General features: G+C 62.3%; 5 protein-coding genes and 1 pseudogene across 5 annotated transcripts, besides 1 other annotated feature; all 6 read left to right on the forward strand.

Annotated features, from left to right (window-relative positions):
- Positions 1-1,096: 1,096 nt before the first annotated feature.
- LMJF_11_0260 (conserved hypothetical protein) lies at positions 1,097-2,881 on the forward strand (the record flags this gene model as incomplete). Its single annotated transcript, XM_001681442.1, has 1 exon — positions 1,097-2,881. The coding sequence occupies one exon, from the start codon at positions 1,097-1,099 to the stop codon at positions 2,879-2,881; it is 1,785 nt and encodes a 594-aa protein (XP_001681494.1).
- Positions 2,882-3,888: 1,007 nt separating this feature from the next.
- LMJF_11_0270 (NADH-cytochrome b5 reductase-like protein) lies at positions 3,889-4,926 on the forward strand (the record flags this gene model as incomplete). Its single annotated transcript, XM_001681443.1, has 1 exon — positions 3,889-4,926. The coding sequence occupies one exon, from the start codon at positions 3,889-3,891 to the stop codon at positions 4,924-4,926; it is 1,038 nt and encodes a 345-aa protein (XP_001681495.1).
- Positions 4,927-8,005: 3,079 nt separating this feature from the next.
- On the forward strand, positions 8,006-9,847 carry LMJF_11_0280 (annotated as a pseudogene).
- Positions 8,006-9,847: a sequence feature.
- A 916-nt stretch (positions 9,848-10,763) lies between these two features.
- Positions 10,764-12,155, forward strand: LMJF_11_0290 (hypothetical protein; the record flags this gene model as incomplete). Its single annotated transcript, XM_001681445.1, has 1 exon — positions 10,764-12,155. One exon carries the CDS (start codon positions 10,764-10,766, stop codon positions 12,153-12,155), a length of 1,392 nt encoding a protein of 463 aa, XP_001681497.1.
- A 962-nt stretch (positions 12,156-13,117) lies between these two features.
- On the forward strand, positions 13,118-13,807 carry LMJF_11_0300 (conserved hypothetical protein; the record flags this gene model as incomplete). Its single annotated transcript, XM_001681446.1, has 1 exon — positions 13,118-13,807. One exon carries the CDS (start codon positions 13,118-13,120, stop codon positions 13,805-13,807), a length of 690 nt encoding a protein of 229 aa, XP_001681498.1.
- Positions 13,808-14,979: 1,172 nt separating this feature from the next.
- On the forward strand, positions 14,980-20,403 carry LMJF_11_0310 (conserved hypothetical protein; the record flags this gene model as incomplete). The annotated part of the gene is made up of 1 exon (XM_001681447.1): positions 14,980-20,403. One exon carries the CDS (start codon positions 14,980-14,982, stop codon positions 20,401-20,403), a length of 5,424 nt encoding a protein of 1,807 aa, XP_001681499.1.
- Between the last annotated feature and the right edge of the window lie 3,617 nt (positions 20,404-24,020).

A 24,020-nucleotide genomic window follows, 5' to 3' on the forward strand; every position in this document is an offset into this window, starting at 1 on the left:
CTGTCGTCGTCGTCTTTGTGTGCGCTGTTTTTCGATCCTGCTGTGCTCGGTGGTTGTCTGTCTGTCCTGAACATGCATGCGCGCACCGACGCGCCCCTCCTCCCTCCGGTACCCGCTTGTTCTGCCTACGGCTCTGTGTGGGGGGAGGGAGCTGTGTGTATGTGTGTGTGTGTGTGCCTGTGTGCGTGCAGACCCTGCAACGTGTGTATCTTGACCCGTGTGGATGCTCAAAGGCATGTGCCACTCGTGCGAGAATCGAAGGAGCACCGGCAAATGGCAACGATGCGCCAAGGACCCGGCAGGGGTCCCTCCGCTGCCAACGCGGAACGCCCTCTCATTCCTCCTCCTTCCCTCTCTCTCTCACACACGGAGACGTGTCGGTAAGAGCGTCATGTCGATTGAAGAAGGCGGTGCTTCCTCTCTCACTTCTCTCTGCCTCTCTTGGCGTCGTTGTACCGCGTTGCCCTTGCGACCCCCGCACACCCACACCCGCTCTGAACTTGGTAACTAAGGGTCGCTCTCACAACAGCAACATCACAGGGCGCGTATTAGCGTATATTCGTGGTGCACCCACTTATCGATCCTGAATCAGTTCTCTTAGCCGTTGCCATTACGTCTCTCACAACAGGAGAGCGACGTGCTCCCCACCCCAACCCAAACCCTGCGTACGGGTCCACGAACGCAACTCCTTCGCGTGTGCATCCTACACGCTTGCACAACGAATAGAGTGGTTAGCATATTAGCAGTAGCTTAGGCACGGGCGCGCTGCTCGTCATCTCTCTCTCTCTCTTCCCTCATCCGCTGTGGTTGACTTCGGCCACGCGCATGCGCGTGCGTGTGCGTGTTGCCGCTGCCCCTTCCTGCGTTCGCTGTTTACGTTCTGTAGCTGTAGCATCACTAGCAGCGGCCTCCTTAGTACTCGTAGGCCCACGGGGCGAGGAGGGAGCATCCTGCCCGCGCGCATTCGTTGTGGCGCTCACGCACGTCCCCGGTGCTCGTCCATCACCGCACGTCTTCATCACCATCTACACCCCGCCCCTCCCAAACCACTCTGTCCGCCCCTCCCCTCTTTCGTGCGGCGAGGGTGCAGCGGAAGATGATGCGTCTTTCTCGGCTTGGCGTCACGGCCGCCGCCGCCGCGCCGTCGTCGTTTCCGCTGCTTCAGCAGCTCCGTGGCGTGCGCTACGCCAACATCCAGGAGACTCTGAAGCCCATCCCTGGTCAAACTGCAGGCCAGATCTCCATCTTGAACGAGATATGCTGCAACCCGGATGCGGAGGAGGAGCGACGCAAGCCCGTCTTCCGTGCTGAGGTGATGCCAGATGCGGCCGCCGCGGCAGAGGAGGACAACTACCTGCACACGATGCACAAGTGGGGCTACGACTCGCTGACGCTCTTCAAGAAGACGAACGAAGACCCTGGGCCGTGGTGGAACGCCAACGCCAGCACGCTGGCGTCTAACTGGTCGCAGGTTGGCGATTACGCGAATGCCGGCATGTGGTCGGGCGTGTGGCGCTACACGTACGGCATCGGCGAGTATAACCTGCGCCCTTACGAGCTGCGTGGACGTGCGTGGGGCCGCAAGGACCCCAAGACCGGCGCCGTCATGATCCGCTACGGCAAGCGCAGCACCAGCAAGCCGGTGCAGAGGCTCTGCTTTCCGCACACGAAGGAGCACGAGCAGCATCACCGTATCAAAAACCCGGCAAACAAGGACGTGAAGGAGATCTCAGCCCTGCACGGCAAGCGCATTCTGCGCGAGCTTCAGTACCACCTCGGTCAAGGGCTGCGTTTCTACCTGGTAGACGGCGTCTTTGGGAGCGACCCAGGCACCGCTACCCCGTACCGCATCATCACGGACACCCCGACGCATGCCTACTTTGCGTCCATGGCAGCGATTCGCACCTTCAACTACGTGGCGCGGCAGGAGGTGACGCTTGTGAAGCGACTGTCGCAGTCGCCGATCGACGAGTGGGGGTGGCGCCGTCCTGGCGTGCTCATCTACCACGCCCCCTCCTACGACTTTGAGAGCCCGCGCATCGTCGAGGAGTTTGGCGGGCCGCGTCCGAAGGATATGGGGCTCAGTCACAACCGCTTCATCGCAACAGAGCCTTACAGCATTCCCATGAAGTGCGCCATGGGTGGCGAGCCCAGCTGCGACGCACTCCTCGACAGCACAGCGATGCTGTGCGGTCGCTGGGGATTCTACGCCGACGAGAAAGGCTACCTCACCGTCCCTGGCGAGTCGATCATGTCGAAGGATGGGCGCTCGCTGACGCTGGTGATCACCGGCGACGAGGCCGACGCGGACGCTCTGCGCACGTCGCCGCAGCTCTACGGTAGCCGACATCACCGCATCGCCAACGGCGTTGTATCCCGTGCGTGGGATGTCGTCTCGATGCCGGCGTGCGCCACTGGCGCAAAGCCGCTGCCCACCGACATAGTGGAGCAGGACCTGCAGCGGGTGCAGCGCAGCTTGCCCACGCGCATGGGCCTCCCGCATACCCTCTCACACCGCCACCACGGCCGCCGCCACGTCAGCGAGTACGGCTTCAAGTGGCCACACAACTACACGGAGGATGTTTCCACGAAGGCGTACGCCGGTGGGCATCTGTTCAAGGCGCCGAAGACCGACAAGCTCGCCGGCCATCAGCCGCGTCCTTCGAGGTTTTTGATGAAGGATGTCGATGTGGTGGTCATTGGCGAGGGAGTCGACGCCGCCGCGGCTGTTGTAAGCACACTCAAGGACCGCGGCATGTTGTACGCCGAAGAGGCGCCGCTGAAGGAGGCGATGGCGACGGCGCTGAAGGCGGCAAAGAGTGTAAAAGTGGTGCCCCGTGCAAGCTCGAAGGTCGTGCTAGGGAAGCTGACGCATGTGTAGCGGTACGTGCAGCACCGCCCCCCCCCCAAGCCTCCCTTCCCTTATCGGAGCTGAAGAAGACGGAAGGCGGGAAGCGGGACGAGTGAGCTCCAGCACCGTCTTGCGTGCTCGCTGATGCACCCCCACATGCACGCACACATGCACATACAGAGGGGCGCCGCTTCGCTCCCTGCGACTGTTGTCCTTCTCTCTCTCTTTCTCTGAAGGGGGTAGGAGGGTGAGCAGGGCTTGCACATGGAAGCCGTCGCTTGGCAACCGCCTGTGCCCCTGTGCACATCATGCCGCGGGTGTTGTGCTTCTCTTTCCTTTGCGTTCTTTTTCTCTCGGCTTTATCTCGACATGTGTATCTGCCAACTCGCATTCTCAACGTTGTCCATCGACGTGCATCCCAGCCCACACGCACACGCACACGCCGGCGCTGTCGCACCCATGCTCCCTGCGCGGCTTCAGTGGTTTCCTGCAGGCCGGTCACGAGAGTGCTGGAAATCGTCGCCCCCGACGCTCCTCGAGAGTGCCAAACAGCAACGGAGGCATCGGAACCGTCTACCCAGAACGGTGATGGTGCTGCGGTGTGTGGCACCCACACTCGCCGCCGCAGATGTGTTTCCTCGTGATACCGTGTATGCGTCTCTCTACACGTCCTTCGCCTTCGCACCCCGTCACCACGGCCACACACACGCACACATCTATGAGCGGCCTCCGTAACCGTCTATCCAGAGGGCTTCCCACCACCACTACCACCACCACCACCGCCACCTCACCGCATGCCGCCAAAGCCGTGGGAACAGCAGCTGACGGGGAGCAGCACGTCGCACCGGCGACCTGCACCGGGGGAAGAGGGCAGTACGTTTTCGGACTTTGAGTATCACCATCAAAGGCGCGGCGGACATGACGGGGCGGCCGGCGCGTCACATTCGCGGCAGGCCGGCGAGCAGCGACGCGGTCCTGCTGCATCGCCACGACGGTGGTCCTTCACCCTGCAAGATATCCCGGGCACCGTTCAAGGCATGTTTTACGACGTGAATAAGGGCTACGTGACCCGCGTGGCAGTCGTCTTCGCCACAGCGTTTGGTATGAGCTACGCGGTGTACAAGCTCGTGCTGCAGCCCATGCAGCAACGTCGGCCGCTGGCGAAGCGGTGGTGCTGGTGTGCGCCGCCGGTGCCGATCACACTGGTGGAGAAGAACGGGGAGAAGGACAGCAACATGTTCGTGTACCGCTTCGCTTTGCCGAACAGTTACGACTACGCCGGGTATGAGCCGGTCAGCTCTGTTCGGATGATGAGCGGAAACGTGCGCGAGCTCTCCTCGCTCTCCCGGTGGTACACCCCGATCAGCCACCCCGACGAACGCGGCTTCATCGAGTTCGCGATCAAGGACTGTGACCCCGGCCGCATGTCTGCTCGCCTGCGCTACCTCGAACCGGGCGACATCGTTTATCTCGGGCGATGGATGCGGGAGTTCCCCTACCAGCCGAACACCTTCAAGGAGCTCGGCGTAGTGTGCACCACCTCCGGCGCCTCCGTCGCGCTGCAGCTCATGAACATCATGGACAAGAACAAGGCGGATGACACCACGCTCAGCCTCCTCTACTGCCACCACACAGCCACCGGCATTCCGTTCAAGGATACCTTCTTCAAGGCGTATGCAGAGCGCAACAAAAATCGTATTCGGGTCTCGTACAACGTGTTGGCCGGTGGGCGCCGAAAGGGGAGCGCCGCGCCGATCGAGCAGAACATGTACGTTGGTAACATCGACCCTGAAACGATTGCGGCAGCGCTGCCGCCGCCGGTGCGCGTTGTGGAGGCCGGCGCCGGCGTCGGCGGTGGCACTGCGTCGCAGCCCCCGACGTACCGCCCTCAGCTGCTCATCTGTGGACCGCAGTCGATGCTGGCGTTTCTGTGTGGTCGCGTCAGCTCCTTCGGAAACTACGGCTACTGGCAGGGGCCCTTCTATCGCTACTCCGGCTTCCTCAAAGACATGGGCTACACCCGCTCTCAAGTGTACAAGTTCGGCGTTTCGACACACTTCCTCGCCGATCATTAACGAGATGTACATGTGTGCGCGATGGTCACCATGGCAAGGGCAAGCAAGACAGTGTTGACGGCAAATCATCGGAAAGGAGACGTGGGCGAGTTGCAGCTCAGCTCTTTCTCTCTGGCAAATGCAGCAGCGGCATCGCTGGTGGTCGGTTGGTTGGCTGGCTCGATCTGAGAAGGCTCTGCTCGGGGGGAGGGGGGGGGGCGATGGTGGTGGTGGTGCTGGCCGCTCACTATCAGTGCCATGGTTCACAGTTCGCCGGAACTGCTCTGCGCGTCGGGGTCTGTGTGGTGCAGACCAAAGAAGCAAGAAGAGGCGAAGAGGCCGAGCGCGGAGGTTATCAGATGAAAAGGCAGCAGCGAAGTCGCCCGACCCCTCTGGCGTCGACCCATGAGTGTAGATATGTGATGGTCTTCATTGGAAGATCCGATGGCCATGACACCCCGGAGTACAGCGAAGCGCGCGACGCCGTCGCGCCTACCGACAGCGCACGAAGATCCTCACAAGCATAGGTGCGCACGCGCACGCAGCCGCACGTCATCTCTTTCATTTCTGGACGATGCGCCAGTGTACACCATGCATCAGCGGAAGGAGCGCTCGCGCACTCATGTGCGTGCGCGGCTGTGCGTCGACAGTGCATCAGCCTTCTCTGATGCCCTGCAACGAAGCGACGGTCTATATTTCGCTGGTACGCGCCTCCTTTCTCGCTCGCCCCGGTCTCGTTGACCGTCGCAACCACCTTTCCGGCGCCCACCTGCCTGACGGCTCACTGTGGCGCGTGCGTGCAGGAGCCAGCGACGGGGCACAGAAGCGAACCAAAATCGAGACACACGCGCGTACACATAGGCACATGCAGGCACACGAACACAACGGTGAGGACGTGCCTGGGACGCTGGCTGCTGGCGGCTTGCTGCTGCTTGCCTTCTGTTCCCCCTCGCGCCAGCGACTGCACGTGCAGCAGCCCCTGCAGAGGAAGTTGGACACGCGCAAGTCCATCATGGTACCAGATACTCCACAGATGCCACTACATGCCGATCCCTCTCTTGCGCGATAGGAACTCTGTCGGGCAGGAGTATTCTGTACGCGGCCGGTGGTCTTGATGGTGCAGATCGTGGAGCCGCTTCCGCTGAGTTCCGATGGGCCGATTGCGGATGGTCCAATCATCATGGTGCTGCGGGAGGGTGTGCGGGTGTCGGAAGAGTGCGCCCGCGCCCGCTGCCGGGAGACGAAGCGGATGCGGGCATGGGTCTCGCTGAGCACTCAAACCTTGTCCAAATCGTCAGAGCCAACCCCTGTTGCCCAGGCTGGTGCATGATGCAGACCTTCGTCGTCGTCGTCGTCTTCTCGACAGTCTACGGCGTCGCATTCGACGACTGCAACATGACGCCAGCAGAAGACCGCGCCACTGCGCTGGCCTTGAAGAGGGCCTTTCACTGCCTCCTCACTCCGGCGCGGCTCTCGCGCGGGCTCACCTTCTGCAGCGCAAGCTCTCGGTACGAGCGGACGATGGACCCCGTGGCCCTGATGTGTTTAACCGCGAGCAGGAGCATGAGACGGTGAGATAGTACGAAACGAGCACGCACCCGCAGAGCAGTGGGAAATCAGGGTGCCACGACGGGCACGCGATGGAGGCACAGCCCTGCCTACCGTGTTGGTGCGCCGCACATGGGAGGCACCTTTTCTTTCTTGTCTGCTGGGGCTGTGGCTCACTTTCATGTGGATGGCGCCTCTGCCATCGCTGCTGACCGCAAGGGCTACACGCACATTCATGTAGTCAACGCGGATTTCTATGGCTGCATGCCTCCCCTGCCATGCGTAATCTACGGCTCGTTACACAAAATGTGGCGAAAACTCCGCCGACGGCCCGTGCCGCGATCCCGTGTACCAGGCGCGGCAGGGCACAACTGGCAGGACGGTGAGGTGCGACAGGAAGCTGGAAGGGCAGGCACATGCGCGCATGTATCTTCTTGCGTAAAAAGACGCGCTCTATGCGTGCCTTTGTGGCACTCGGTGTGTAAGCGGCACAGCCACACCCACCGCCCCGCCGAAGTCGGGTCGACCGAGGCGAATATGCCGACACTCATTGGCCTCCGTGTAGCGCTCCCTCGGCCATCCGTCCACCACCACCACCACCTCTCTTCCTCTCCGCTGGCGCCGAAAAGGAAGTGTGCACATGCAGACACCCTCCTCAAACTCACTTCCACCGCGTGTGCGTGTGTGTGTGTGTGTGTGTGTGTGTGTCACTGCCTCATCATCACCACCACCACGAAACGCTCGTCGCAGCAGGCGATCACGTATGCTAATGTGCTCTGACGAGGATGCCGCGGAGACGGTGCAGATGGAGTCGTCCAGTATCAGTGCTTGGCGAGAGGTGAACTCTTGTGCGGTGCCGCACTCCTTCAAAACCCGCGGGCGAACCTCACAGGCCGCTGCACCCCGCATCACGAAAGGAGCGACATCTACGTTGCACCAACGGCGCGGCTGCGTGATGGGGCAGCGCTACTGGAGCATCTGCGTTGCGCTGGCGTTGATGAAGCTCTTCCTCACTGTGCTTCTACTAGCGCGGTCGAAGTTGCGGTCCGCTGTGCCCACAGCCTCAGTGGGCCATGCGGGAGCCAATCAAATGAAAGCTGGGCAACGAGCGGTGGCGTCATCGTCATCAGCGTCGCGACTACCGGCGTCCACGGAGGCTGCGGTGGACAGCAGGAAGAACGAGGCTGCGGCGACGGCAGCCAGCAAGAGGGGTGGCAGCGGCTTTTCGCCGATGCCGCCCACGGCGCGGGTGCCGTGGGTCAACGCCTCGCCGGCCCTGGCCTCACCTGATGTGATGTCGTCAGTGCATGAATCGGCATCGGCACCCTTGCACGAGCAGGTGGCCGACGTAAACCGCTAGGCCGTCACTGAAAGCAATGCCGCAGAAACGACAACCAACGCGGCGACGGTGCATTCACTAGTCGAAGAGTTGCTGACCTCACCGGTCCACAGGAGTGCCACCACCGGAAATCCGTCGCAGCAGCAGCAGCGCCCGACACCTGTCACGCATGTGCCACCACTACAGCCGCCGAAACAGCAAGCTGAAGAGGACATGCGTGATAGCCCTATGCCCCCTCCACGCCCTGCGCCGTGGGCGAAAGGTGGTGGCAGTGTTCGCCTGCGTCACTCGTTCTCCATTCGTACAATTCTGGCAGGTGCGCCCTTGACGACGCCGAGTGTAACGAGCGATGCCACCAGCCGCATCCAAGACAAGGAAGTGCGGCTGCTGAAGAGGGCTTCCGTGGGCCTCTACCGGTCGGGCATGGCGCAGCACGTCAGCTTCCACGAGTGACTCCTTGTTTGCAACAGAGTGCTGGAGGTGGCGGCGCAGAAGAGTGAGGAGGCCATGGTGCGGGCGTGGTGGCGTGTGGCGCGCAGCAAGCAGGAGGCAGCAGCGGCCCCCTTTGTGGCGGGGCTGCCACACACATCACTCACGAGTCTTCTAATGGTGAAGTTGGCGTTCGCACTTCTGCACGGCGTACGGCTTGTCGTGACGGAGTGCATCGTTCTTCATGACCTGCAGTGGACCTTGACGGGGGCGAGTGGGCTTGCCTTCGGTGGCGCAGCCGACGCGGCGGGTACTGCGTTCATCGAACGCGTCGACTCGGCGAACCGCAACACATCGCTCTCTTCGAATGGCAACGTTGTGCAGGGCGAAATCACGCTGGCTCTTCAGACGCTACAGAAGAACGCCTGCGCAGATCTGCCAACGATTGTGGTGGACCAGGAGCGCAGCGGCACCACAGAGGACGTGCATGCATATCGCCTGCAAGTGTACGCGTCGCAGGAATGGCGCCAGCCAGAGCGCGGGGCGGTGCTGCAATCCAAGCTGATCGCCTACCTGCAGAAGATTCGGTTTCCACATACAACATCCCCCTCTGTGGTGGCGTCGGTTCACAAACCCATGTCAGGCGCCCTCATCTCAAGCGCCGCCACCGTCGGCAACGTCAATGCCACCACTGGTGCTGAGGCGACTGCAACAAGTGAGGTGCCAGTGCAGAATAGGCTGCCCATTCTGGCGCACAGCGCATCCGCTCACCTCCACTGCCAACGTGTGCCTCTCTACGGCATCCGCATACTGGCACCGCTATGGCTCCGCAGTTCTCGGCACACATCTGAAGCACCGTCACACAGCACTCGCTATCCGGGACAAGGAAAAAACGCTTCCACACCGTCTTCCCCCCCCCTCACGACTCTCTGCGAGGCGCTCGTCAGCAGCCAGCTGGGGCTTGGTGATGCCTACGCCGTTCAGGGGAACACCTTCTACCGCGTCTTCTGCCAGGAGTGGCTGCAGCTCGCGCTGCTTCCGAGTCCCAAGGCGCCGGCACAGCGTGAGAGCGACGTCGAGGTTCGGCGGACGGACGTGGCGCAAAGACTCGGCGACGGGTTGTGCAGGGTGGAGTGGGTGACACACCTGAAGGCAGCGCAGCTGCATTACTGCGAGATGGCTGAGCGCAAGCGATATAGCTGGACTTGCCGCCCACCCACCCGCCTCTCCTGCGGCGCCAGCAGCCGTGCCGCGGCTCTCCCTCTAACGCAGCTGGGTGGTCGCCATACTTGAGCCAGTACGCGACGCGTCTCTGCTTCGACGACACGGCGCTTCACCTCCGTGAAGCAGCCAACCGACCGTGAAGTTGTCGGCCTTCCCTCCCACCTCTCCCGCGTGCACCGGCACGCTGCCATGTGCAACACTCAGTGGTTCCTGAGTTACCTAGGCTTGCGGTGCGTGCAGCACAAGAGCTCCTGCCTCGGCGGCCTCTTCCAGTCGGAGGAGCGCACCCTCCAGAGCATGGACCGCTACCTCTCGACCACCGGCAAGCAGAGCAGCGGCGAGTTCCGCGTCTGCATGTCGGCTGGCGTGTACGTCTCAGACCCTTCGAAGGAACTTTTATGATGCCATGCGGCGAACAGGCAGCCGTGCTCGCTGTCTGTTTACGTGGGGAGGGAGGGCTGTCGGCGGGCCAGCTGCTCACCAGTGCACAGCGCGCCATGCACGTGTGTAGAGGCGTGATGGATGTGCGGAAGAGTGCGGGCGCAAGGAAAACCTCAACAAAGGCATCAGGTGTACGCCGTTGGAGGTGCAGACGTACGCCAACACGTGCAGGCAGCATCCGTTTTTAGGGGTTCTACCGTTTCTGTGCCGGTACCTGTGCCTCTCGCCCATTCGCAGACAAGCCGGCACGCGCACCATCACCACTATGTGCTCCTCCTCCTCCTCCTACTTCGTCCACCACCACCATCCCCACCTGTGCTCTCCCTATCCCGCTTGTACGTTCTCTTCTGGCACAGGTATCCGCTGTCTCGGCTAACATAATCGCCGCCGCCGTTGTAAAGGAGGCGTCGTGCAACCGGAAGGGCGCTGATGGAGGGGGGCGGGTCCGATCGTGTGTCCGCCCTTCTTTGTTTGGATTTCGCTTCGCCTTTTGCGTGTCGATCTCACTCCACCACCACCACCCTCGCGGCCGTGAAGCCGCCACCGTGTGTTGGCGGCGGCCCTGGCATAAGGCGTGCGTGGGTGTGAGATTGGCGCACGCGTCCGTCTCTCTCGACGGCCTCCTACGTTTTTATAGAAGTGGCGCACCGAACACACGCATAGAAGCTTGAACTCCCGCCTGCTCAGTGACTCTCGCCGGTGCACGGGCACGCGTACACTCATACACAGCCTTGCGCGCGCGTACTTGTGGTCTTTGTCTACTCCAGACTCTGCGAGCCGTAGGTCAATGTCATCATCGTGTACTCGAAGGCAGCCGCAAAGGCCAGTTGTGGCGCCGACGGATTCCTCGGCCTTCACGACAGTGAATACGGATGACATGCTGCGGCAATGCGAGCGGCTGATCGTGCAGCTCTCTCAGCAGGTGCTGGAGCAAGAGAAGGATATTCACTCCCTGCGGGCGGCACTGCACTCCAGCCAAAACCGGCGGCGTCGACACCGACAACGGGGTGGTGATGAGAAGCGCGAACGTGCAGCGGCCGTCAGCATGGCAGAGAGTTTCAGCGTATCGACGGAGCGGCGCCAGCATCACCACACACATCACATCACAGTGAAAGCACCCACGCAGATGACAATGACGCACGAAGACTCTCGACTGCGCCTCACTCTCCCATCGTCGATGACGCCGCAGGTGTCCCCCATCCACTTGTCCGGGGACGCGGGCGTCGACTCCGCCACGGGGCCCTATCCAGAAGCCGCTGTCGTGGCACCGCATAGCCCCCAGAGCAGCGGAGCAGGAAGTGCTGTACCCTCGCCGACGCGCTCCGTCGGCAAGTCGAGCGGGGAGCACGGCATGGCGGCGGCGCTGGCGTTTCCGTCTATCGTATGCGACGTTAGCAGCTTCAGCGATAAGACCAACGTCGGCCTGACGCCCAGCGCTGCGTGTGATCACCCTCCGTCCGGCGAGTCAGCAACTGCAGACGGGCTTTGGGCATCGTCGCTGCTATCAGAGCCGGAGAGGAGCAGCAGTAGCAGCTCCCTCGCCCGGCACCGTCGCAACACTGCACAGCTCACGCGGAATGCGCAGTTCGAGACCCCGCGCGTGAATCTCGATAACCAGGATGCGATGAGCTACCTGCTGTGCATATTTTCCAGCGCCAAGTCGACCCGTGAGGCCGATGGTGGTGCAACAGCGGCGATGGCGGAGGCCGGTGAAGCGGCTCCCTGTGGAAGAGAACATCGCGGCGGTGCAGGCGTGCGCTCGCCAAACGCACCGCTGCAGCAGCAAGGTGAGCATGTCGCGCGGCGACTCTTTCACCTGGACCCTGTCGATGAAAATGAGGGTAGCGAGAGCGGCAATGAGCACTCGAGTGGCGGCGCCGTGTCCGACTATGACCGTCCTGCGGCGAGGCGCCCTTTTTTGCCGCCTTTGCGCGACAAGCGAGGCGACGGCGACGGGAGCGCACCACCGAATCACAAGACGTGCGGCGCCTTCGATGAGGACGATGCGTTCTTGCAGGAGCGGTACGCGCGCATTGTGGCATGCGCGTTAGCCGCCGAGTTCGCCGCCTCCACCACACTAGTCGAAGAGGATGAAGTAGAGCAGCAGCGAGGCTGCAAGACGGGGCCTCGCGCGCCTACGGCCGCTTGGTGCCGCACCACGTCTCGGCGCGATCACAGCGCCAGTGCAACGGTGTCGGAGCTACTGCGACTCTTCACTTTCCAGCCCGCCACAAGACATCAGCCGTACAGTGATGGAAAGGGCTTGTAAGGACAGCAACTCCTTGGCACCACCACGTAGTGGCAGCTGGCACTGCAAGCTTAACCGGAGCGACGGTTGTGGTGGTGCCACACTGCCGTCTGTGTAATGGTACATGGTGCGGAGTCTGCAGGGAGTAGCAGCAGCGAGAAGAGCTCGTGTGGAGGCGGGGCTGCCGCATCTGCTCCGCACAGACATAAACCCTCAGCTGTGGCACCTGAAGGAGGCGCCGGGGGTGCCGGTACCTGCGATATTGGAGTGGTTCACGCGACTCTGCCGATCACAGCGACTCTTTGGCCACGTGCAGTGGCGTGTGGGTGTCTGTGACCTCCGTGAAGGCATTTGTTCATAGAAGAGTGTGCGGGGGAAGCTCGCGGCTCCCTTGCATCGACTTTGCTTCTTGTATCGTTTTACATCCTCTCCCGCGGCGTGTGAGCATGTGCCTGTTGCCGGAGCAGGGTCGATTCTCCATGAGAGAAAGAGAAATGGGGGAGCCTCCTCTGATGAGGGCTGAGCCGCGCGGTCGCTTTGCGCCGCCGCCATCGACAGAATATGTGTGTGTGTGTGGGGGGGGGGGGGGGCGTCTCTCGCCGCAGCAGCCGCATCCCACCATCACCACGGCCGAGCGTGTGCGTACGTCATCTGCACTTTGTCACGGTGACGTCCATCGCACCCGTGAGGCGGGCATGCGCTATCGCCCTCACCTGCTCTGTGTCTCTCCTCCCTCTCGAACCTTCTCTCCCTCCCCCCCTCCTGCGCCCGTATTCCGCGCTGGCACGCGCGCGGCAACTCGCAAAGCCGAATGAGCGAAGCAGCAACGTTTCTTGGTGCCCCTTGTCATGGAAGCGACTGCCGTGCTAAGCGCTGCGGCAGCGTCGCCCTCGCCTCCATCTGCCTCGCCGTTGCCGCCACGAACGGCTGAGGTACTTGTGTCCCTGGCGCACCGTGCGGACCAGGCGCTACACGAGCTGATCATGACGCACCACGCCTTCGTGTCGAATCGTACGCAGCGGTTGCATGGTGCCCTCTCCATCGCCGCTGCACACGCGCAACAAGTTCTACGGACATTAGAAACGGTGCGGGAGCAGCGGGAGCGCGAGCGACACCAGGTGCGCCAGCAGCTGCAGCAGCGGTCAGGCTCTTCGGCCTCTCCCGCTACTCGGACTGCATCGCCCTCTGTGGCGAATGGGGCGCCGACGAAAGAAGAGCGCCAGCTGTACATGCGGCTGGAGAAGGCCCGCATCGACCTTCGCCGCGTGCTTCCACGCGCTGTGGCCGAGGTTGAGGGCGCAGAGAACGTCACCGAGGGTGACGTGACGTCCACCTCAGGCCGATCCGCCGCCAGCACCGCGGCGGCGCTCCGCTCGCTTCTCCACACGCGCTCCATGCTCTCGGTGGAGCTCAAGAAGATGGACACGGCGGTACAGGGGCTCGCCGGTTCCAGTGAGTCCCTCGCGGCTCTTCAGCAGTCGCTCCAAGATGTGCACTCATCGATGGAGATGGCACACCGCATGGTGCGCACGTTACTGACAGTTCAGTCGCGCGATGATCTGCTGCTGCGCGTGTCTGCGGTGCTGTTCGCGTTGGTGGTGCTGTACGTCGTCGCGCAGCGAGGCTTTCGCCTCTTTCCTACCACCGTGTACGTCGCCTTGGACGAGGCGTGAGAATGGGAAGGGGTGTGGGGGCTCCGCGATGGCGCGTGCCTGCGTAACCTGCCCCACGCGTTTGTGGGCCCTCGAGGCTCGTGTGAGAGAAACAGTTTTTTGCCTTCGCTATTCTACGGTGTCGTCTCGCTCGCTCGCGCTATCCTCCAGCGCCGCTGTGTTCAAGTTGCATCCTCCGCTGACACACACACACACACATACATACACGCGCCTCCCGGCTATATCTGCCTGCACTCTGCGCACACACCGACCCTCAAGTCGACACGCTCACGGATGTGCGACGCGCGTTTGCCAGCGCCTGTCGCCTCGCCCCCTCTCATCCCCACGTATGGTCTCAGACGGTGCACGCACACACCTCGACTGTCGGCCTTTCTCTCCTGCCCTCCCTCTCCCCTTCTCGTGCAGCACCACCACAACGACCGCACGCACAGAGAGACACGCTCACCGCCCCACAAGTGTTTGTCTGCGAGCGGGTTCGGTGCTGCGATACAAGGATGCCTGTCTACTCGTCACGCACTTCGCCACAGCAGCGGCTGCCCTCGACTGTGCCCACATTCACCCATGACGATGTGAACGCCTTCCGCCTGCGCCCGCTGTCCTATACAAACACGACCGCCGTCCCTCCGAGTGCGGCGGCGGCGTCCACATCGCAACTGCCGCATCTACAGCAATCCGCCGGCAAGAGAGCGACGATGACGACAGCAGCAGCGGCGCCTGGCCTCTTTAAGGCTGGGCCGGCGCACCACAGTCGAAGAGCAGCTCAGCCCGCTACCTCCGCAGCGTCGATGAGCGGCTTTGAAGCAATACGCGTGCCGCCTGCAGCAACCCCACGTGTCTACGCAGCCCTCATCCCTGCTCGCGTCCCGCCACACGAGGACAACAACGGGGATAAGAGCAATGCGAGTTGGCAGACGGCAAAGTCGTCTGCGCCGCCCGGTGCTGGGGTCAGCGTTGCCGGCTGTGCGGATGCATCCCTCCACGACGCGCTCGTGGGCTTGCCAGCATCAGCCACAGAGAACATCGTGGCACCGGACCTGAGCGCTGCCGAGACGCGGCAGCTGGCGCTGTGGACGCGCAGCACACCAGCCTTTACCGTCTCCACAGCGCCGGCTCATGCCCCGACGACCTCCTTCAACGGCCCGCTGCACCACTGGTGGCGCGAGCGACAGGCGATGCGACTCCACCAGCGCCATGTGGCTGCACTCGACGAGCAGCTGAGCCCGGCCCTCGAGCAAGCTGTGCGAGCACTGCTGACATCAGAAGAACATCATTGGCAGCTCGAGCTGCAGCACCAGCAGGAACAAAAGAGTGGGGTGTGCCTGGTACCGTCAAGTGCATCGCCGGTGCCGCTCCACAAGATGGCGGCGCTGCTGCAAGCGCTGCAGCTGGTCCTTCATCAAACGAGCGTTTCTTTCATCGAGGCCCAGAACCGAAAGGCCACCGCCGCAGTCGCCACCGTGGAGGACACGTGTGATGGAAATCGCTATGCAGGACGGCATGTCGGTCTCACAAGCACTTCAAGCAGCTCCACGGAGCAAGAGGACGAAGTGGAGGCCCAGCACGCATTGGAGCTGGAGCAGCGTCGCGAGGTGCTGCAAGCCGCCCTCAACACGGAGCGTGCACTGGCGGAGGAGGTGAAGCAACAGGTACCGACGGCTCTGCCGACCGGGGCCGGTGTCTCTGTCGTCACTCTCCCTCGTGACCGCCCTGTCCCTGCTCCCGTGCTGCGGCTGGAAGCGGCGGTCAGTGTTGCGGTGCTCTCCAGCATGATTGAGAAGGCGGAGTCAATCACGGCAGGCATGGGGTTCGCAAGCCACCTCCTCCGGCAGTACATCCTGCCTCACGTGTACGCCGACTATGCCGGGTGGGCGGCGGTGCGGCCACGGCTGGGAACGCTGAGCGAGCAGGTCACCCACCTTGCAACCCTTCCGCTGCGCGTCCAGCAGCAGCAGAGTTTGGTAGATGCAGCCATGCAGGCCCAGGCCGACGCGAAGTACCTCGAGGGCGTTGTGAAGTCGTGGACGATGCGTGCGTGGCTGCATGGAGTCATACGGCACCGTCAGTGTCTCGCCCAGCAGACTGCAACGGAGCGCGTCGTTGCACGACTGCGGGGACGCATCGAGCTGCATCGGATGTTTAGCGCGTGGCGGCGAGAGGCACAGCGCGGGCAGCAGCTTGTACGTGATGCACAGATGGAGGCGGCGTACATCGAATTTCTCAATGAGTCGAGGCTATCAGCGCGGCGGGACGGTCAAGCATACGTGGGAACAGCGGCGACAATGGCCACGGCTCTGCTCATGTACGGCCCCGAGACCTCAGCTGCACCCGTAGCTACCATGTGGTCTCGTGTTCAGCAGCAGCAGCAGCAGCAGCAGCAGCAAGAGAACGGGCAAAGGCAGCAGGAACTTGCCGCCGACAGCAGAGAAAGATCGTCGGCAGCGGGTATCCATGCCAGTGCCGCATCCACAATGGTGGACATCCCTGCTGAATGGGCAGTGGCCCCGAGACACTCGCGAGGGAGGAGCGCGCAGGCGTCCCTGTCGCCCCCTCCCAGCCGCCATCGCCACGAAACGCACTCCTCGAAGCGAAAGGGGGCGGGCTACAGCCGTGTCCAACTCTCCTTTATCCGCCGGAAGGCTGCCGGCATGGCGTCGGCAGAGCAAGAAAGAGCTGGGGAGGCTGACCACCGCGGTTTGCAGGGAAGCAACGCCTCTGCGGTCGATGACGCCGTTGCAAGAGATGGAAAGGGTGACATGATGGAGAGGTACATTGTGCGCGACGCCAGCAGCGAAGACCAGAATGAGGGCAGTAGCGATGAGGACAACGCCATCGATGGCGGCGGCACGCTGGCGCAACTCGTCTACCTCGAGTCCCACGCTGACGATATCCAAGAGGAGGGCAGCAAGTCGTACCACGCGCGCTCTACAGCGCCGTCCACGTTCCCAGCATCTGACATCAACGCGTCCTTGGCGGAAGTCACTTCTAGCCGCGGAGGCGACGCCGGCGACGTCCCGATGCACCCTCTCTTCCAGACGATGCTGGCGAAGCTGCACGAAATCAACCAGGTCAACGCCTATCTCCGCGCGGAGCTGGCCGTGCAGTCTCGGCGACTGCGCAAGGTCGAAGCTGCAAACCATGGCCTGCGTCAGCGGAATCGCCAGCTGGAGGATGGCACGCTGCAGTTGCTGCGCGACAAGCTGGAGGCGGTCAACACCGCACATGAGCAGCTCATGACGATCAAGGAGAAAAACCGCCAGCTGCGGCACGTCCGCTCTCGCCTGCGCGCGCACCGGCACCGCCCGTGGCAGAAAACCGTGCTACGCGTCGTCGGAGACATGTGTGAGGTCTCCACAGCGGCAGCTGAGGGTGCCGACGAGGCGCGCGTGCACGCGGATCGCTTCGGCACAGGGTGCACCACCAGCGACGATGACGATGGCGGCGAGGGCGAGCGCGGAAACGCCTCGCCCCATGCCGCGAAGTCCGCCGTGGCTGCCGAGGCGACGGCGGACGGGCGAGAGGCGACAGCCACCATGTCGGTGACATCGACTTCCACGGAAAACCGTGCGGCGCTGCCAGGCAGCGAAAGCGATGAGGAGCGTCTTTTCAGCCGCATCGCCCCAATTGTGCTGCGCTCAGACCGTCAGCTCCCTGACGCCCTCGTCATCATCGCAGACTGGGCCAACAGCTGCCTCGACGACCTGGAGTGCCTCGACGACATGAAGGATGGCCCTCTAGCCGAGCGCTTCCACAGCTTCAGCGAGGAAGCGCGGAGCGGGGTGCTGATCAGTCGACTTCTCTACTACCTTGCCCTGCCGCGGTACCGCACTACGACGTCGGCCGCCGAAATAGAACGGGACGTCGGCGTGAGCGTGGGTTTAAGCGACTCTGCCGGGGCCAGGCTGGATGGCGTCGATCGCCGACGTCAACTGCTGGAGCAGCGTGGCGTGCAGCTAAACCCGCCCTTCCCCGTGTACGCAGCCTGTTTTGGTGATTTACTGGCCGCACCGCCTGTGGAGCGCATGTCTCAGCTTCTCGCCTTCGCGACAGAGCTCATGGCCGGTCAAGACGTCGCGGCGCAGGAGCAGAACGAGGCGTGGCAAGCGAACACCACAAACGGTGAGAATACGAACTGGCAGGCCAGTGTCGACGTTCGTCTGAGCGCGGCAGAAGTGGGGGATGTGACGCGGTCGCCGCGAGCTGCCGTGGCGTCGCTGCCTACGCTGTCAGCTCCGTTGCCGCTCCACACCGTGGTCGACCCGCACGCCATCCTGCGCGGTGAGAGGTCAGCCGTCATCACACTCGTTGCGCTTCTGTACATCCGCTTCGCGCACCCCTTCCACCACAAGAGTCGCCAGAGCGCGAAGCGAGAGCGAAGCGCACTGCTGTACCTCTGGAGCGGCGGCCAAGCGACAGCGGCCGAGCTCAACGGCATCGTCAACGACGGCCTCCGAGATGCTGCAGGAGGGGGCGGCAGTCCGACGGAGATTACGGCGACGCTTGACCGAGCACCGCCGTCCGGCTACTCGATCGAGGCCGACATGCTGCGTCAGCTGCCGACAGAGGACAAGACGGCGTGGCAGCTCTTCCGTGAGCGTTGCCTTCCTGTCTTTGGTACACAGGCGCACCCCTTCCTGCTGCGTGGCGGCTTCTGGCCAAGCGAAGCCTTCGAGAGCCCTGAGCTGGCCGCGATGCTGAGCACCCTCGCCATGGTGCTGCGCCGCTCACTGGAGCTGCACCGCTGGCATGTTACGCTCAACTGCTTGGTTCCGGTGCGCACGTATGGCGGGCTGAGCAACGGCGTCTTCACCGGACCGTGTGCGTCAGCTCCGGCACTGCTGCTGGGACTTCGTCAGGACGGTAAGGAGAGCCTCTCCATTGAGCATCCGCTCATCCATCAGTGCGTGGAGCAGCGCCAGCAGGCCTACCTGAGCGCGCTGGCGAGCGAGTCCTTCAGCACCTCCCTCACCTCCATGGACGGTGAGGCAGACAAGCCGCCAACACAGCAACAGCATCTGACCGACCCCACTGCTGAGACGGCGTCACTGACGGACGCCATCACCGGTCTGTGGCAGGAAGATCTTCTCTCGCTCTTTGTGCAGCGCGCCACCCTCTCCGCGCACCTGGCGCTTCCGGTTCTCGACCTCGGCAGCTGGCGCATGCTGTGTAGTGACCTCGGAGTGATCAGCCTGGCGAGCCCAGACAGCGAGGACGCCGGCGCACATGATGCTGCGGCGCTCAGGAGGCGCGAATCTGGTCAGTCACCGGTGTCGGTGCAGTCATTATGGCCACGCCAGCCGAAGCCGCAGTTGCAGGCGATGGACATGGAGGTAGTGACGAAGCTCTTTCAACGCGCTGTCATGGCGGTGTCGTTCGCTCGGGATGAGGTGGACCCCGCAGTGCTGCAATCGGCGCGGACCGCCAGGGAGGCGTCGTCGCAGACGGCGCCAGCGACCACGGGGCAGCGCGGCGAGGGTGACGACAGGCAGAGTCGTTCACCGCAGTCATCAATGCAGCATCAGACGCTACCAGACATACAGATGGACATGACATACCCGTCGTTTGTGATGGCGCTTGTGCTGCTGGCGCACCGTCTCTACCCGGCCTTCACCTCGGCGACTCTAGGTGTAGCGGTGCAACCCTTGTCTTCACCGACTGCCTTTGTCGGCAGCTGGGAGTCCAGCGCCCTCGCCAATAGCGACGATGGGCGGCTCGTGGGTCCCGCTTCGCTGCCGCCGGATGGCGATGAAGCGAACCGCAGCCGTCACGTTTCGAGCAGCAAGCCCGCCTACTGTTCCCTGATGGAGGCTTTCAGGCTGATGATGCAGGGCATCGTGCTGCCCAGCTCCGCCGCGCACCTGCAAGCCACAGATCCTCGCTTTGTTCTTCACCAGCTCACGCGTGGCGTGAAGACACAGGTGGTGCTACGGAATTGCGCCCCGGCGCTGCTGCTTGTGTATCAGACGTACAGCAAGGAGGTTTTCGGCGAGCCGGGGATGGTGCGCAAGGATTTGCTTCGGCTGCTGCGCGATGCGATGCTCACCAGCACCGAGCTCTCACAGCATCGCATCCATGAGCTCTTTTCCAGCTGCTCTGTGCTGCGCCAGGCGAACGAAGAGGTCGCCATCGCCAACCGCAAGGAGATGGATCGGCTGGCGCACGCCAACAGCAGCCCTGGCAGCCTCCTGTTGTCGGCGCGACGGCCAGGCTACCGTGCGGTGCGTATTGTCGATCCAGATGCCGCCACCGAGTCCGCGGTCGTGCACGCAGCGCATCGGAAGCGCGCGCACGTTCTCACCTTCGAGGGCTTCTGCGATTTTCTGTGCGTCCTGTGCGGCTTCAAGCAACCGAACGTGTTCGTCCCGTTTGAGGAGCGCCTGCTCTCCTTCCTGCATCACTCGCTCCTGCAGCCGCTGACGCATATGGTGCCTGCTCTGGCGCCGCTTGTGTCGCGCTCGCAGCTAGCCAAGGGGTCAAACAGCGTCTTGGTCTCTTCTGGCGCAGCGGGAGCCGGTAGCGTCAACAACGATGGCATCTCCAGCCACACGGGCGGTGGGAGCAGCAGCGGTGTGATTGGCGCTCGCAGCACAGCCTCGTAGCGGCTGCGGGCATGAATGAGGAAGGACAGGAAGTAAGGGCGCTTGTGTGTCTGTCTGTGTGTGTGTGTGTGTGTGTGTGCATGTTGGTGCTTGGCTGCACCATTCATGTTTCCTCTGTTGTTGTTACTGTTGTTGTTGCTGCTCATGTACAGCGGATCACCTCCGCCATGAGTGAGTGCGTTGTGTGCGGACGTGTCTGTGTGCGTGATCAATGCTGCCCCCACCCTCCCACCACCACCACCACTCCTTGGAACCGTTTATCTATCTTGCTCGTGTCACCCTGTGGACACCCCCCCCCTTCTATCTGACAGGTCAGTCCTGCACGGTGTTGCTCTCGCTCTCTGTGCTCGCTTCTTGATGCAGGTGCGGTGCCACGTGTCGGCTGTGCCTTCTCCCCTCCTTCGTCATGTCGTCATCATCTGCGACATGCATGTACATATGCTCTCAAAAGACGCACGTAAGCGAGGCGACAGTGATCGCCATGCAGGACGTCTCTCCATTCCATGCGACCCCCCCCCTCAAAGGGCTGCACGTTGAGGTGTGAGTAGCAGCAACAGGGTCACGTCGCGTGTGCCAGTGCGCACCACCTTTCTCTCGATGTATATCTATATATGCCAGAGAGGGTGTGGGGGAGGAGAACTGCGCTGCCGCAGAGGTGGTGACTGTTGTGCACCACGTATTATCACCTGCCTCCCGTCTCATGTCCCCGGTCCTGTGCTGTGTCGTGGTCGGTCCACTGCGACGGAACGAGGTGGTGTGCGAACGGCGGCTGTCATCAGAGAGTGATGCATCAGCAGCCCGGCACACACGCGCACTGCCATTTCTTCCCATCTACCGTTCTTCCCTTGCCCACCATCTACTCCCCGATACACGCACACGCATGTACCGCCAGCACCGAGAGAGGCGCTGGCCATGTAGCGGATGGCGCGAAGACAACTGTCATTTTGAGCTACGGGGGCCCCCTCCCCGAGCCCGTCGCCACAGGCCTTCACGCCTCCTGGAACAGCGTCGCGACGCGCCATGGCCGCCTCGGCGTGTAGACACGCACCGGGGCGGGCGAGGCCATGACCACAAAACGGCGCCGTATCGACGGCGTTACGCCCCAGCGGTTCTCTTCTCGCTTCGTATCATCTATGCCACCTACCTCGCGGACTTCAACAAGCCGCCACAGATGCCGCCCGCCCACCCACCCACCCACACGCCCCCAGGCGGCGTGCCACAGTCGCACTCCGAAAGGCAAAAAGAGAAGATGTGTGTTGTTTGTTGTGGGCCCTCGAGTTCGGCGATGCCCACGGTCCCCCACTATGGCCACCTCATCATGTCAAGCACAACCACGGACGCAGAGAGGCGGCACCCCACCAGGCATAGGCGCACACGTTGGAACGTCCTGAGTGCAGTGTGTCGCGTCTCTGTCTGCGTGCGCGTCGCCCATGCTCCTTCGAAGCAAGAGAGGGGGAAGGGTGTATACTAAGCGAGCGCGTGGGCACGCGCGTGTGCGCCAAATACTTTCATGCCCGCTTATCTCTTCTCTTCGTCCTCTACCTTTCCTCGACCTCTTCAACCCTCGCGCCGCATTGTCACCTCTCCCACCAACATCGTCAGACGTGTGCCACTACGGGCGACAGAATACCGTAGCCTGTCCTTCCACATCTGCGCCTCTTCTTCGCTCACGCTCTGCAGCAGGTTTGCTTGCTCCTGCTTCTTCACGCGTGCTCTCTATCACGCACGCGCTCTCCTTCGCGTACGCCGGTCCTCGTGCGCGCGAGTTGAGTGGCCTGGCTTGCCTTCGCGGCACAGCGAGAGCAACTGCCGCGCATTCAACGACCGCTTGTCATCAAGTCCTGTGCCGCTGTTGCGGTCACGCTCGGGCCCGACCCGTTTCTTTTCTCGCACCACACCTCGCTCTCGCGTGTGTCGATCACGGCGTTTTCGGTTAATACGCACATAGACACGCGCGCGCATCCGCACAGCGATCATGCTGAGGTACAGCGCAGCCGCCACCCTACTTATCGTTCAACTGCAACCGATCCCGCTTGTGGATCCTTCCCTCTGTCGGTGACCTGCGCCGACATCGCATCGTTGTAGTGGTGCTGTACACGTACCTCGTTGGCCGGCTCTCGGTGGAGTGGAAGAGTGGCGCGCATCGGTGACGGTGCTGACGATTGCGCGTGGGGAGGACGCGGAGGTCCTCTCCGGACGGAAAGAGGGCGAGCAGAAGCGTCGGAGAGTGGAAGGTACCTCATCCTACACTTCACCCGGGACTGTGGCGGCTCGGCACTTGACATCCCGCCTGCCTCGCTGCCAGGGTGTGAGGGCATCACTTGGTGTTTGTCTACTTGCGCGTGTGAAGGCGAGCTGGAGAAACAGCACCGCTGCGCAGCGTGGGCGTGGGCGTCTTCTCTGGAGGATCGGGCAACTCGTCCTTGATCAGCCGCAGCCGCGACGGTAGGTGAAGGCGGAGGCGGAGGCTTGCACACGCACCTCTCACGCAGACACGCAGTGAAAGACGCCACACGTGCACACGCACGTTTTTCGTGGCGTGCTGGCCATCACTGAAGAGGCAAGAGCGAGAGGGCGCGGGGGGAGAAAGGGAGGTAAGTGCGCGCAAGATTGGTGAGGAGTGGGCTCGCTTCTTTTTCTCGATGAAGAGGGGCGCCCACGCCACAACTTGTCCTGCCCTGCTGCCCTTCTCTGCACGTATTTCGTGGCCACCGTCTCGGGTTTGTTATATGCTCCACAGGTGTCCGTGTAGATGGACCACACATACATACACGCATACACATACACGTTTGTATACGCATACGCAAGAGCGCATGTGTCTGGGTGTCCATGTCGAGCAGCCCACTCGACGGCACATCATCATCACCGCATACAGGCCGTGCAAATAACTTCGTAAGAGCGCAAGACGTACACACGCACATGCATACATACATGCATATGCATATATATATATACACACACACACACCTCTCTATATATATCTACATCTTCTCTCTCCTCCGTGTGTGTGTGTGTGTGTGCCCGTGTGCGTCGATCTCCTTTCTTATTATTGTCGCCACTCCCTCTCATCAAGCATAACCGGCGTAGCTTCGCGCGTGCGCGTGTGCTGGTGCGTTCGCGGACCCCACACGGCAACATCGCTGCTCGACGCATCGGGTGCGAGGAAGAGCGGGAGGCGTAACGGAGGATAGATAGACGAGCAGAAGGTTACACGAGGCGACGAGGAAAGGCAGAAGACAATCACACAGCTGCCGCGCAGGAAAAGAGGGGTGCGTCACATCGACGCATTGAACACGGAAGGCGAAAGAAGGTCGTCAGAGAGAGAGAGAGAGAGTTTGGTGAGCAAGAGCGGGAAAAGCTGAAGGCACACGTGTGCCTAAGCCTGCTGTGGCGGTTGGACTGGCCTGTCTTGCTGCATTTCCCTCCGCTCCCCAATCACGTTTGAGCCGCTGCCGCCTTCATCCGCGTGTTGTGCACTGTGTCGGTGTGCGTGCATTCATTTGTGGCTATATACATAGTCCCTCGGGTGCGCGCTGTAGCGTGTGCGGTCGTGCTTTCGATCTGTTCGGTTATTACGGCAGGAGAGAAGTACAACATCATACGAAAGCGGGCACCAG

The sequence above is a fragment of the Leishmania major genome, chromosome 11 (assembly GCF_000002725.2).
Source record: "Leishmania major strain Friedlin complete genome, chromosome 11".
NCBI classification, from domain to species: domain Eukaryota; phylum Euglenozoa; class Kinetoplastea; order Trypanosomatida; family Trypanosomatidae; genus Leishmania; species Leishmania major.